The sequence below is a fragment of the Oryctolagus cuniculus genome, chromosome 16, assembly GCF_051225735.1.
Source record: "Oryctolagus cuniculus isolate XC-2025 breed Fujian yellow rabbit chromosome 16, ASM5122573v1, whole genome shotgun sequence".
In the NCBI taxonomy this organism is placed as follows: domain Eukaryota; kingdom Metazoa; phylum Chordata; class Mammalia; order Lagomorpha; family Leporidae; genus Oryctolagus; species Oryctolagus cuniculus.
Window position 1 is genome coordinate 7,670,000 of NC_142882.1, and position 12,161 is coordinate 7,682,160.

Consider the following 12,161-nt stretch of genomic DNA (forward strand, 5'->3'; position numbering starts at 1 on the left):
AAAATCTCACTAATGGCATCAGAGCAGTGACTAGGCAATGGAGAATGTGTTTTGCTTAAAATATTAGGGAACTCATTGATAGCAGTTTGAGTTTAGGAAACTTCTGAGTGGAATAACAGAGTTCTCTTCCATGCTCTCTTGTTTCCCTCCTCATTAGATTTACTCTATTAGTGATACCTCACACTGATATGCAAGCACAAATGATTAGTCAGTGTTGATCATCATTACTGCTTGCAAGACATGCTATCCATTTTGTTCAGTTGTGTTGTGCAGTCTCTTGGTTGTGCAAAGTGTTAAAGATATGTAGCTGCTCTGATGGTGTCCTACATCAGTCCTTAAAGTCATTTACATTCAAGAAGTACAAGTATCTGTATGCATCATCCTGCCCTTGGTGTTTGTCGTGGTGGGAATAAAGTGATGACTTCCAGCTAGTATTGTCTGCCTTATAGTAAAAAGTGAGAAGTCCTCAAGTAGTCCCTAGTTCTCATGAGAGTATTAACCAAGGTTTTAGTGTGAAAACAGATTACCATGAGATTACCATGGTTAACAGCAATGTGGAAGGGTTTCATATTTTACAACTGAAGATGTGATGATTTGACATACAGAATGAAACTCCTGAATTCAGGGTGATTACTGGTTCCACAGTGCTTGAGAATCAGAAGGCCTATTGGGTATCTTTGTAAACAGGGTCTGCTTTGCGTCTGTGTGGCATCAAGGCAATGTGTGGCTCCCCAGAACATGGGGTCTGGAGGCTGCCCTATTGTTCTTTGGGTCTTTGAAGTGTGTTACACTGGATTTTTCTGGTCTGAAAACTTTCTGAGAAACTCACCTGATGCCTCTCTTCATGCCCTCTGATGCAATCCAAGTACATAATTGCCAAAAGTTCATGGAGAGGTTTATTGACAAAGCCCATGGACCAAATGTAACTAATAGAATTTATGCCCTTGAGTCTTTGTACCCATGGACTTGGAGGAAATACTTGCACCTGGGGTGAAGAGGATGATTCACAAACATGTTTTCCTTCTTGTGTTGTTTATCAGGACAGAAGCCCTGAGCTGCAGAGCCTCAGGGTAGAAAGGGTTCCAGATTCCCACATGGAAGAACGGACAGATGGTAGAAAGAAATCAGATTGAGCAGTATTAAAATGGCTTGATGCGAGGAATCACACACACACACACACACACACACACACACACATGCTATTTGTATGCACATGCATGACCCTTCAAGTTCCACTATGGTTGTGTCCTAGGGTTTTCACAGACTTTGAAGATGTTCCCTTTGAATTTTCTGTTGCTCTTTTTGCAATTGTGTCTCCTTGTGACTTGTCATGATGATCAGAACTGCTTTTTCCAGATGGAACGGAGTTATTACAAGGGTGGAGATATTGAGATCGCTGCTTTTTTCCCCATTTACATATACTTTGTGGACAGAATGATTAATATTTTCAAAAACCATGTCACATTCAAAGGGTAAGTTCTCTTTGCCATAATCATTTTCCTTGATTTACATAATAGATGCTTGCTATTGGGTCTGCAGATGGATAGACACATGCATTGTGTGTCCCTGCCCTTTCCATTTCTGTCCCACCTAAAAAGTTCTGATAATTAACTTGGGGCATGTGGAAGACATTTCTTTCTGCCTGGCACATTGAATTGTTCAGGGAAATGTTATCTCATCATAGGAGAAAGGAGAGTCTGGTTGGGATCTTCTTGTCCTTCGCTGTCCACGTTCATCAGCTCAGGGGCCTATTGTGCCTCAGTAGCAGGTTCTTACAGAACCCATGCACTGAAATGAACAACCCTGAGTTACATGAGCTCTTCCACATGTGCTCACAAACTTTTCTGCTACATATTAGATTTGGGGCCATGAGCTCACTTCATTTCTTCTACAGTCAAAAAGAAGAAAAGATATTCAAGAAAGTAAGATTTTACTAGGTAAAAGTAACCTCAGGCCACAAGTATAATAATTGTATGTTAATGATGAATATACCCATAAGAACTGTAATGGTTGGAATCTACACATTCAGGATGCACCCCTGATTCTTTTTCTGGAAAAATACATTTCAGAAGAGGGATTATTCTGCTCTGCCCATCTTTAAGATACGGTCTACCTGTAGCTAAATATAAATGTTTCATATATATTTATATATGAATATTTCATGCCTCCAGAATATAGTATCTTGTAGGACAGTGAAATTGTTTTCCTCACATCTGTTTATTTTGGTGCTAATTTCTAATTGGTTTCTACTGTAAGCTATAAAAGTTGGTTGATGATACATAGATCTTTGATAGAAGGTAGATATTAGGACATATATCATTGCAGTATCATTAAAGCCAATGGAATTTAGAACTATAGTTGGTGCCACAAAGGTGAAACAACTGATCAAGTATTTTAGGCATTTGTCCTAAGTTCTATCCAGAAAAAATCTAATGGATACCAGCTTGGTATAATGATATTATTCACTTCACATGATTTTTATGAATTTGCCTATTTTGATAGTGCACATGACATCCCAATTATGAAATATTTATTTATTAGTAGTAGTGGTATTTCCCATGGTTATGCATGCAGTACATCATTTACATGTACCCTAAATGATGGAGACCAGAAGAGTGTAAATTTCCCGTAGTAGGAATAGAGTTTATGAATAGAGCCCAGGTTCCTCCAAGATGTATACCTTGCCAACTGGAGATCATAACCAAATCTTAACAAACCCAGGAGAAAATGCCTGTGTTAATGATATTTGGGAATATAATATAAGATTCAACAACTTTAGAATACCCAATAATTATTTATAAACTGTTCTTAGAGATAAGAAACACAACATAAAACAGATTGAAAAGGCAACTCTCACAAATGCCCAGTGTGTCCAAAAATCTTTTAGACCTTTTCTACCAATGGCAGCGGGAATAAGAAATGAGAGGTTAAGGAATTGATGGAAATGTAAAGAATGAGGAGGGGAACAGAGAAATATGAACTACAAAATGGAATATTATTTGATACTCTTAGCAAGGATTTTTAAAGTTCTTCATTATATACAAAGTATGAGTGAAATATTTGGATAACAAATATTTATAGAAATTAGATTTATATAAAACAATAGATATTGAGCAACTCTTTACATGGTAATGGATACCTATATATAAATATATAGGAAGAATATGTATATAATATTCATGCATGCATACATATTATGTTGCAACATGAACCAAGAAAAGAAAAACTTTCACTTCCTCTGGAGCACACAGTGACCCTTAATATCAGTGTACATGACCTAGTCTATTCATAATGACTCAACACACAGTAAATCTGAAATACATACAAGGGGCTCCTCATTTACACACTTTGTGAAATGTCAGAACCTGGAAAGTAGAAATGTTTCATGTTCTTTGCATGGAAGGATATTTATGTTTGGTTCTGTAGGGAAAATTGGGTGAATAAGGCCAGTTTGGAGTATATACTTATACCACTGATAATGATTTACTTTAATATATACCTAGTGTTCAAAATAAATGCATGACTGTCTTAGTTGTAAAGCATTACAAATCCAACCTGGGAGTGTTTCAGGCTTTTCTAAAGTGTTCCTCCCTTTTCACTGATTTCCTTCTTTCAAGCTCTGAATCTGATTTCATTTTCCTGGCTTGTGATGGTGGTTGATGGGTGAGTTTGTTGGGGAAGAGATTTTTCAGGATATATCCAGACTTAGATCTACCATTCTCAGTGCTTTGACGTAATCCTTCTATGTGATCACATAGCCTTCAGTTGAGTTACTCTCTTTTCCCATTACAACCTGCAGCCTTATGATCATAGGACTCCTATTTCAAGAAGCATATAATGATGGGATAAGATGAAGCATCATTGTAGTTTCCAAATATAGGAGTATTTGTAGAGGCAGTGCTAAAGATGCACCTTTCCTTGTCAAGTTTTCTTTGAAACTTGAATGTTCTTTCTAGGTGTGCATAAACATTCGAAAGGGCATTCCAGAGCATATTATAGTATTTAGATATCAAATATAAAAACTTAGAAGACGTAGTTGTTGCCAGAGATGATTTAAATTGATAGGTTTATATTAAAAATAAGATCATTTTCTTTGGCTGCATGGACAGCCATGTGATAACATGCCCAAGACATTATAATGTAAAAGCAGATCTTATTTTCAGAATCATTTAGGCTGGGAGACCGAGATCAAGGGAGTAGCAGCTATGGTTCTGGTGAGGACATGTGTCCTGCAAATGCAACACTCTTAACACGCTGTCCTCAGCAAATGTGCAGATAATCATTAGAACATATGAATCTTTGGCCAAGACCAATCCATCTGTTACAGTTATTACAGTAGAATTGATGATAATCTGGATTGGAGGCTTCTCCCTTAAAGACCCTTGTGCATTTCATACAGGTTTCAGTCCAAAAACTACCAGTATGCTCTGGCCTTGGTTTTTGCTATTGAGGAGATCAACAAGAACCCCCAGCTTTTACCCAACGTGACCTTGGGATTTGATCTCTATAATGTCATGCACAGTGACATGATGGTGCTGCAGAATCCCTTCATCTGGCTTGCAGGACTGGAAGAGGATGTTCCTAATTACACATGTAGGAAACAGAGCAAGTCTGTAGCTGTAATATCAGGAACAAGCATTGCTGTCCAAGTAGGGACACTGCTGGAACTCTACAAAATTCCACAGGTGAGTGTGTAAGTGAAAGAGAGGGATAAAACACATCACCTGAGGTGCCTGACTTAGACCCAAAAATTTAAGTGACAGAACCAAATACACTTGCCACAGCTTGTGATCAAAAGGGAAGGCGTATAGAGATTAGGTGGATTAGCCACATATTATCAGAAGCTGAGTGTTGGCGAGTGAAAAGGAGAAATGTTTTCCTTAATCTGTGAATGTAATGTCTCAGGAACTAGGATGTTTTCATGCAAGGTGGATGAGAAAAATGAAATATTCTAAAATCTTCTGATGCTTCCATCATCTGCTTAATTTCTTCAGGAATAAGATAGTACACTATGGCAATATACTTACACATATTTCTTGCATTTTCCCTTAGCTGACAATTGGGTCTTTTGAACCACTTCTGAGTGACAGTGGTCAGTTTTCTTCCCTCTATCAGATGGCCCCCAAAGACACTTCTCTGGCCCATGGCATAGTCTCCTTGATGCTTCATTTCAGCTGGACCTGGGTGGGTTTGGCCATCTCAGACCTCCCAAAAGGTATTCAGTTTATGTCCAATTTGAAAGTAGAGATGCAGAAGAATGGCATCTGTGTGGACTTTGTGGAATTGATTCCAGTTACTGAGGAGTCTCGTATTTCACTCCAGAATAGGTTTCATATCCAGATCCTAAAATCATCAGCAAATGTGGTGATTCTTTTCTGTGACACTGATTCACTCATAGGCATCAGCTTTCCAACATGGGAACGTGTAATGACATGGAAAGTCTGGGTCACCACCTCACAATGGGATTTTGCCAGCGATGAGCGTCATATTCTGCTCCACTCATTCCATGGGACTCTCATTTTTTCACACCACCATAGTGAGATCTCTGGTTTCAAAAACTTTCTTCGGACAGCTAACCCTTCCAAATACCCAGAAGACATTTACCTCTTAAGATTCTGGTCATTGGTTTTTGATTGCTCAGTTACTGGGGCATCCTGCAAAACCTTGAAAAACTGTCCACTGAATACCTCCTTGGAATCGTTGACATGGCATCATTTTGATATGAGCATGAGTGATGGGAGTTACAACATATATAATGCCGTGTATGCTGTGGCCCACAGCATACATGAGATGCTTCTACAATTGTTAGAAATGCAACCAGGGAACAAGGGGGAAAAGGTGGCATTTTCTCCCTGGCAGGTAATTTGGTTTCCATTGCATGACATGTACTCCTGAAGTGATCCCTTTAACAGCTTCTGCCGGTGTTCAAACCAAGTAGCTTGGGATCCTTTCTCCAATCACGAGATATATATGAGCCTCTGCTTGTAATTTGTCATAAGACACAGGGTTCCATTGACAAGTGGGAAGGTAACTTGGATAAGCTTCAGTGCTGTGTCTTAAAAAGTACTCTCCCATCCTGTCAATTTAATTATGACTTGTGCATACCTAGACTGTGTCATTCCATTTTCTATCTCAACGGTAAAAAAAATATTGCTTTTTAGTGTCAAATGTTGTTGAGTATGTTCAGCCACAATGTACATAAGACATCTCATTAAATTGCATATTTTTTATCCTGGTAACTGTACTACAGATGGTTTTCCTAGGTACACTGAGAAAATAAGTGAGTGTTAGTAGCATGGACTCCACAGTTGGAAATGATCAGAATCTCACAGTTAGATCTTTTTGATTGCCCTAGTTTTTAGATGAAAATGAGTGAAATCATACTTACTCATACTTACTTTGATGTAGTTCTCATCATGTTTTAGTTTGGGTGGCTATAAAAAGTTCCCTTTGTTTATTTGTGATTACAAACAAAAGGCTTTCTTTAAACTGGGTTTGATGTGTTATTGCTTGGGCAGTCTTCATGTGAATATAATGTATTTTTTCAGTTGCACCCGTTTCTCAAGAACCTCCAATTTACCAATCCTGTGGGTGACCTAGTGAATTTGAATCACTTGAGGAATTTGGAAGCTGAATATGACATTCTCAACTTTTGGAATTTTCCTTATGGTGTTGGACGTAAGGTTAAAGTAGGACAGTTTTCCCCTTATGCCTCACAGAGCCAGAAGTTGTCTCTCTCTGAGAATTCGATAGAGTGGGCCACAGGAATTACAGAGGTAAGTTGCAGCTGATCATAAGGTTCACAATGCACATTGTTACCCACAATTCATATGGGGATTTGTGCCACTTGGCTTATTAAAAACACACTTAGAGACATTAAACTACACCCCTTCCAATCTAAATGCTTTCTTATGTTTTTAGTGTCTGAGGTTGGACACTACATGCACTTGTTCCTCCACATGTTTTGAATCTATTTATTTAGAAAATAAACTTGCATGCCATCATTGTGTCAGAAATAGGTATTTACAGTTTAAGTGAACAGGTTGTGCAGGACTTGAAAACACTCTACATGGAACATAAGCAATAGTCCCATCTCTGACCAACACACATCTGATTTTTCTCAGACTCCACACTCAGTATGCAGTGAGAGTTGTAGCCCTGGATTCAGGAAAACCCCTCTGGAGGGAAAGCCTACCTGTTGTTTTGATTGCACACCTTGTCCTGAGAATGAGATTTCCAATCAGACAGGTAAGTCCATGCCAGCCTCATGGAGAAGTTAACACCTGTTTCTTAAAATATTCCTCTTCTCCATGGAAAGAAAAGGATGTGGAGTATGACTGCTCAGAAGATTCTTTTCACCTTCTGGTAGAAGTTAAATCTTATATTCAGTAATAACCCTTAAAATGATAAAAATTTGCACACTATACTTTACTGCATGTAGTATTTGCAAAATCATTTAGGTAAATTCACGTCTGTGTTCCTTGTACATGAATAGATAAAATGCTTTCACCTAATTCAAGTATAGCATGCTTGGAGTGAGAAAGCACTACTCTCATCAAACTGTGTATAATTTGAAAAACTGTGTTAGAAATTATACAGTATATCATGCTGAGGATAATACTCATCAGATATCATAAACGAGCTAACCTTAGCCTTTGAGCAAAATCATTGTGTATCAAAATATAAATCTTCAGGAACAGTATTATGCTTACACTCATACACACTCATGAGTAAAATTTATTTTGAAAGAATACAGGCTGACTTCCATGGTAAAAAGTATGCATATCAAGGTAGGTCAATGACAGCAAATTCAACACAAGCCCTTGAAGATAGGATGTGGACATTATAAGGAAACTGAAGTAAATAAAAATTGGAAAAGCCTACAGTTGGTGATCATAAAACAAGTAAAATTTATGAACCTCAACCAGTTGGAACAGTACTAAAAACAAGATTACAATGTCTGTGTGTGTTACACAAAGAGAGCTGAAGAGATCTCTGCACAGATATAAAAGATACTAATACTAGAACATGTGAATCATTTAATGGTGATAGATTGAAGAATATAGAAGAAATTCAGAAATTTCCAGATAGAAACATTATAAAAACTTTGAGAAATATTTGAAAAATCCAAGTAACCTCATAGTTATTAAAATAATTCCCAATACTTTTATTGTGATAAACACCTTTATCAAATGTTCACATAGGAAAGGAACTCTTTCTCAACTACTGTACAGAATAGGAAAAATTCTGTTTCTTCTACAGGAACATCTTAACTTGTTTGATCAAATACTGCCAGATATTTCAGCAAAATGAAATTGTAAGACACTGTTGTTGAAATAAATTCACACATAGAAATTTTAAACAATGTAAACCCAACAGTATTTTTAAATAGGTTACATCATGCCCAATGTCTTGCATAAAGTGTAATTCAGTTTATAATCCTTGAAAAATAGTAATAAGAATTAGCATTTCTGAAGAAAAACATTTAATAAATTTAAGTGATCTAAGAATTATAAAAAAAGAACAAAACAACACAAAATGCCAAAAAGGAGGATCAGTTTTCAATCCTAAAGTGTATTTTAGAATGCTAAAAAACATGGAAGTTATGGCTGAAGATTGGATACAAAGTTGAATAAAGAATGCAACTTCTGCAGGAAATTACCCATTGGTCTGTTTGTGCATATAATAAAAATGAAAGCCATTCAACTTATTATAGAGGAAGATTTCAAATGGCATCATTTTCAACTGATATTGGGATGATGTAATACAATCAAAAATCAGTAATTGAGTTAAGTAGTGCTGGAATACTAGATTAAATACAAAAAGAGATATTTTTGCTTATCAATTCTGGAAAACAAAGCTCTGAAAGATGAGCAGATGTAATGTCTCAAAAGTATGAACTATCCAAAAATAAGACCACCTAAACTTTGGAAGACATCTGCAAGTTGTGACAACTGACATTGATGGAGAAATGTATGGAAAAAGAAGGGGATACTGGCAGAGATGGAGATAAAATTCATGTTCAAGAATCAAAAGGCAGCAAAGTGGAAATATGCCAGTAGGGTTCAAGGTGATCTCCAGACTGACTTTGATTACAGGCAGCATCCCAGTGTGTTCCTTGGTGGAAATCTGTTCAAGGGTGGCATCTTATCCAGAAGGTATCAAGTGCACAACTCTTCTGTGTTTCTCTAGAGCTTGATCATCTGTTTTCTAATGGTGATCTCTCAATCAGTGCTTGCCCATAGAATGACTATCCAGATGCTACCTTAGAGAGATGTGGTTTAGTGAGATCGTTGTGTGCTTTCTGTGCACCCAAAATTCACAAAGTCAATCTCCCAGTGCATGACACTAAGAGTGGGAACCTGGGGCCAGTGCTACATCATAGTAGTTGAAGCCTCTGACTGGCATGCCACCATCCCAGTTGGGCAGCAGTTCCAGTCTCAGCTGCTTCACTTCCAATGCAGCTCTCTGCTGATGATTAGGAAAGCAATAGAAGACATCCCAAGTTTCTGAGTCCACACCATGTAGGAGACCCAGAAGAAGCTCCCATTTATTGCCTTAAGACAGCCTAGTTCCATTTATTGCCATCATTTGGGGTGTGAATCACTGGTGGAAGATGTCTTTCTTTCTCTTTTTCACTCTTTTCCTTTCTCCCTCTCTTTTTCTCCCTGCCCTCCTGTCCTTCTCTCTCTCCCTCTCCCTCTCTCTCCCTCATACTTCTCTGCCTCCTTCTGAAACTCTGCATTTCCATTAAATTATAAATAAATAAAAACACTCATTAGAAATAAAGACTGGGGCCCTTTGGTCATTGATTAGGCAATGAGAGTACAGAGGGAATAACACCAATAAAACAAGGGCTCACTGAAGGCATGCAAAGCCAAGACTCTGGCCAAAAAATAGCCTACATGGAGGATCTCTGTGAGACCCCAGTGGAAAGAAATGATCGTCAAAGAAGGATATACTCTTCTCAGAAGGGAGGAGAGAACATCCACTTTGCTTATGGCAGTGTCCAAATGCTGATGGAGTCTATGGTTACAGAGGACTTCCATAGCCTTGGCAGCCCATGGCAAGAGCCTTGGGTGATCACTGATATCATACGTATGAGTGTTAATTGTTAAAGGAACAATGAATTCACTGTGCATTTATTCCCCATTTAGGAACTCCATCCATAATGAGTTGAACTGTGAGAATCGACTACAATTTTTTCTCAAACTGTACTCTATATGTAGTGTGTCTGTGTGGATGCAAACTCTTGAAATCTATATGTTATATGGAGTTGGTCCTCTGTATATAAAATCAAATAAAAATGTAACATAATGAAGAAGGAGATGGGAGAGGGTGAGGGAGGTGGGATGAGAGTTGGGATGGGAGGGTGGGTTTAGGGGAAAGAAACAATGTTTCTAAAGTTCTATGAAAAATGCATTTGTTGAATAAAAACTTTAAAATAAAAAATTATGAAAAAATGCAATCACTACATAAAAACTTAAGAAAACAAGGAGTGCTGCTTGCTCTTGTTGAAAGTGAGGATGCAGCAAGCATGTGCCATATATAAAGGTCAGAGTAGTCTTTATAATACATGGAAACCTCTGGAATCTTGCTCACCACTTCACAGTGTGGAGAAACCATGAAGAATGAATTTGTGGTGTTAAAATGATACAGGCAAAAAAGGCAGGATTTAAAGCACCAGGAGTAGTTTCAGAGAGTAGCCTGTAGGGCTTTGTTAGGAGAAAAAGAATATGTACTCATCAGTATGTCAGGTAGTTAGAGAGATGAAGTAATAACTTTGGCTAACATGAGGAAGATGGGCATGAATAATGGCCAATAATTTGCTCGATGTTATTTTATATGCTATTTCAACATCAAATACGGGCTATTTGCCTAAACTAGCTATGTCCGTTATTCCAGAAGGTCCTTGTGAATCAGAAATAACTGAACTCAGGATGATGTTCTTGTACATTTCTTGCCAGATATGGACCAGTGCATGAAGTGTCTGGATCATCAGTATGCCAGCACAGAGCGAAACCAGTGCTTCCACAAAAAAGTGACGTTTCTGTCTTTTGAAGATCCCCTGGGGATGACCTTGGTCTGCACAGCTCTGTGCTTCTCTGTCCTCACTGCTGTGGTTCTTGGGGTCTTTGTGAAGCACCGAGACACTCCCCTAGTCAAGGCCAACAATCGTTGTCTCAGCTACATCCTGCTCATTGCCCTCATCTTCTGCTTCCTCTGCTCCTTACTGTTTATTGGTCATCCCAACACAACCACCTGTGTCCTCCAGCAGACCACATTTGGAGTGGTGTTCACTGTGGCTGTTTCCACCATCCTAGCCAAAACTATCACTGTGGTTCTGGCCTTCAAGGTCACTGCCCCAGGGAGAAGGATGAGACACTGGCTGCTATCAGGGGTACCTAACTCCATTATTCCCATCTGCTCCCTCATCCAACTGGCTCTCTGTGCCATCTGGCTTGGGACTTCTCCTCCCTTTATTGACACAGATGCACACTCTGAGCATGACCACATCATCCTGGTGTGCAACAAGGGCTCCATCACTGCCTTCTACTGTGTCCTGGGCTACCTGGGCTCCTTGGCCCTGCTGAGCTTCACTGTGGCTTTCCTTGCCAGGAATCTGCCTGACACCTTCAATGAAGCCAAGTTCCTGACATTCAGCATGCTGGTGTTCTGCAGTGTCTGGGTGACCTTCTTGCCTGTCTACCACAGCACCAAGGGGAAGGTCATGGTGGCTGTGGAGGTCTTCTCCATCTTGGCCTCTGGTGCAGGGTTCCTGGGCTGCATCTTTGTCCCCAAGTGCTACATTATTCTCTTCAGACCTGAGAAGAATGCTTTGAAAGGATTAAGGGATAGAATAATTTCTAAGGAAACAGATGTTCTCAGGAGTAGTTCTTAGGCTCTCTCAGTTTTTATTGGTCAGAATCTAAAATTATAAAACTGATTTTGCATTCTGATATTAAAAAATCACTTGCATAATGTACCCTCCTTATGAACAGTTTATACTTATCTTAATATGTTTTTGTTCTGAAGGACCAATTTACAGAAAATGAAGATAGTGAGTAGGAGAAACCTTCCATGTGATAGTGGCATCTGAAGATATCTGTAGTGGCCCAGTGCTGGTTCATGCCAAAGCAAGGAGATTAATTCAGGTTTCC

General features: G+C 38.7%; 1 protein-coding gene across 1 annotated transcript; it reads left to right on the plus strand.

Moving 5' to 3' along the window:
• The first annotated feature begins 1,356 nt into the window (after positions 1-1,356).
• LOC127489292 (vomeronasal type-2 receptor 116-like) lies at positions 1,357-11,902 on the plus strand. The gene is made up of 6 exons (XM_070067595.2): positions 1,357-1,472; positions 4,400-4,685; positions 5,053-5,859; positions 6,549-6,776; positions 7,125-7,248; positions 10,968-11,902. Exons 1-6 carry the CDS (start codon positions 1,357-1,359, stop codon positions 11,900-11,902), a joined length of 2,496 nt encoding a protein of 831 aa, XP_069923696.1.
• Positions 11,903-12,161: the final 259 nt, after the last annotated feature.

Excerpts from the sequence above, each read along its gene's own strand:
- LOC127489292 (XM_070067595.2), top strand. The coding sequence starts at position 1,357 with ATGGAACGGAGTTATTACAAGGGTGGAGATATTGAGATCGCTGCTTTT. Across the intron at positions 5,860-6,548 it reads TGGCATTTTCTCCCTGGCAG|TTGCACCCGTTTCTCAAGAA; the intron begins GTAATTTGGTTT and ends GTATTTTTTCAG. Across the intron at positions 7,249-10,967 it reads TGAGATTTCCAATCAGACAG|ATATGGACCAGTGCATGAAG; the intron begins GTAAGTCCATGC and ends ATTTCTTGCCAG.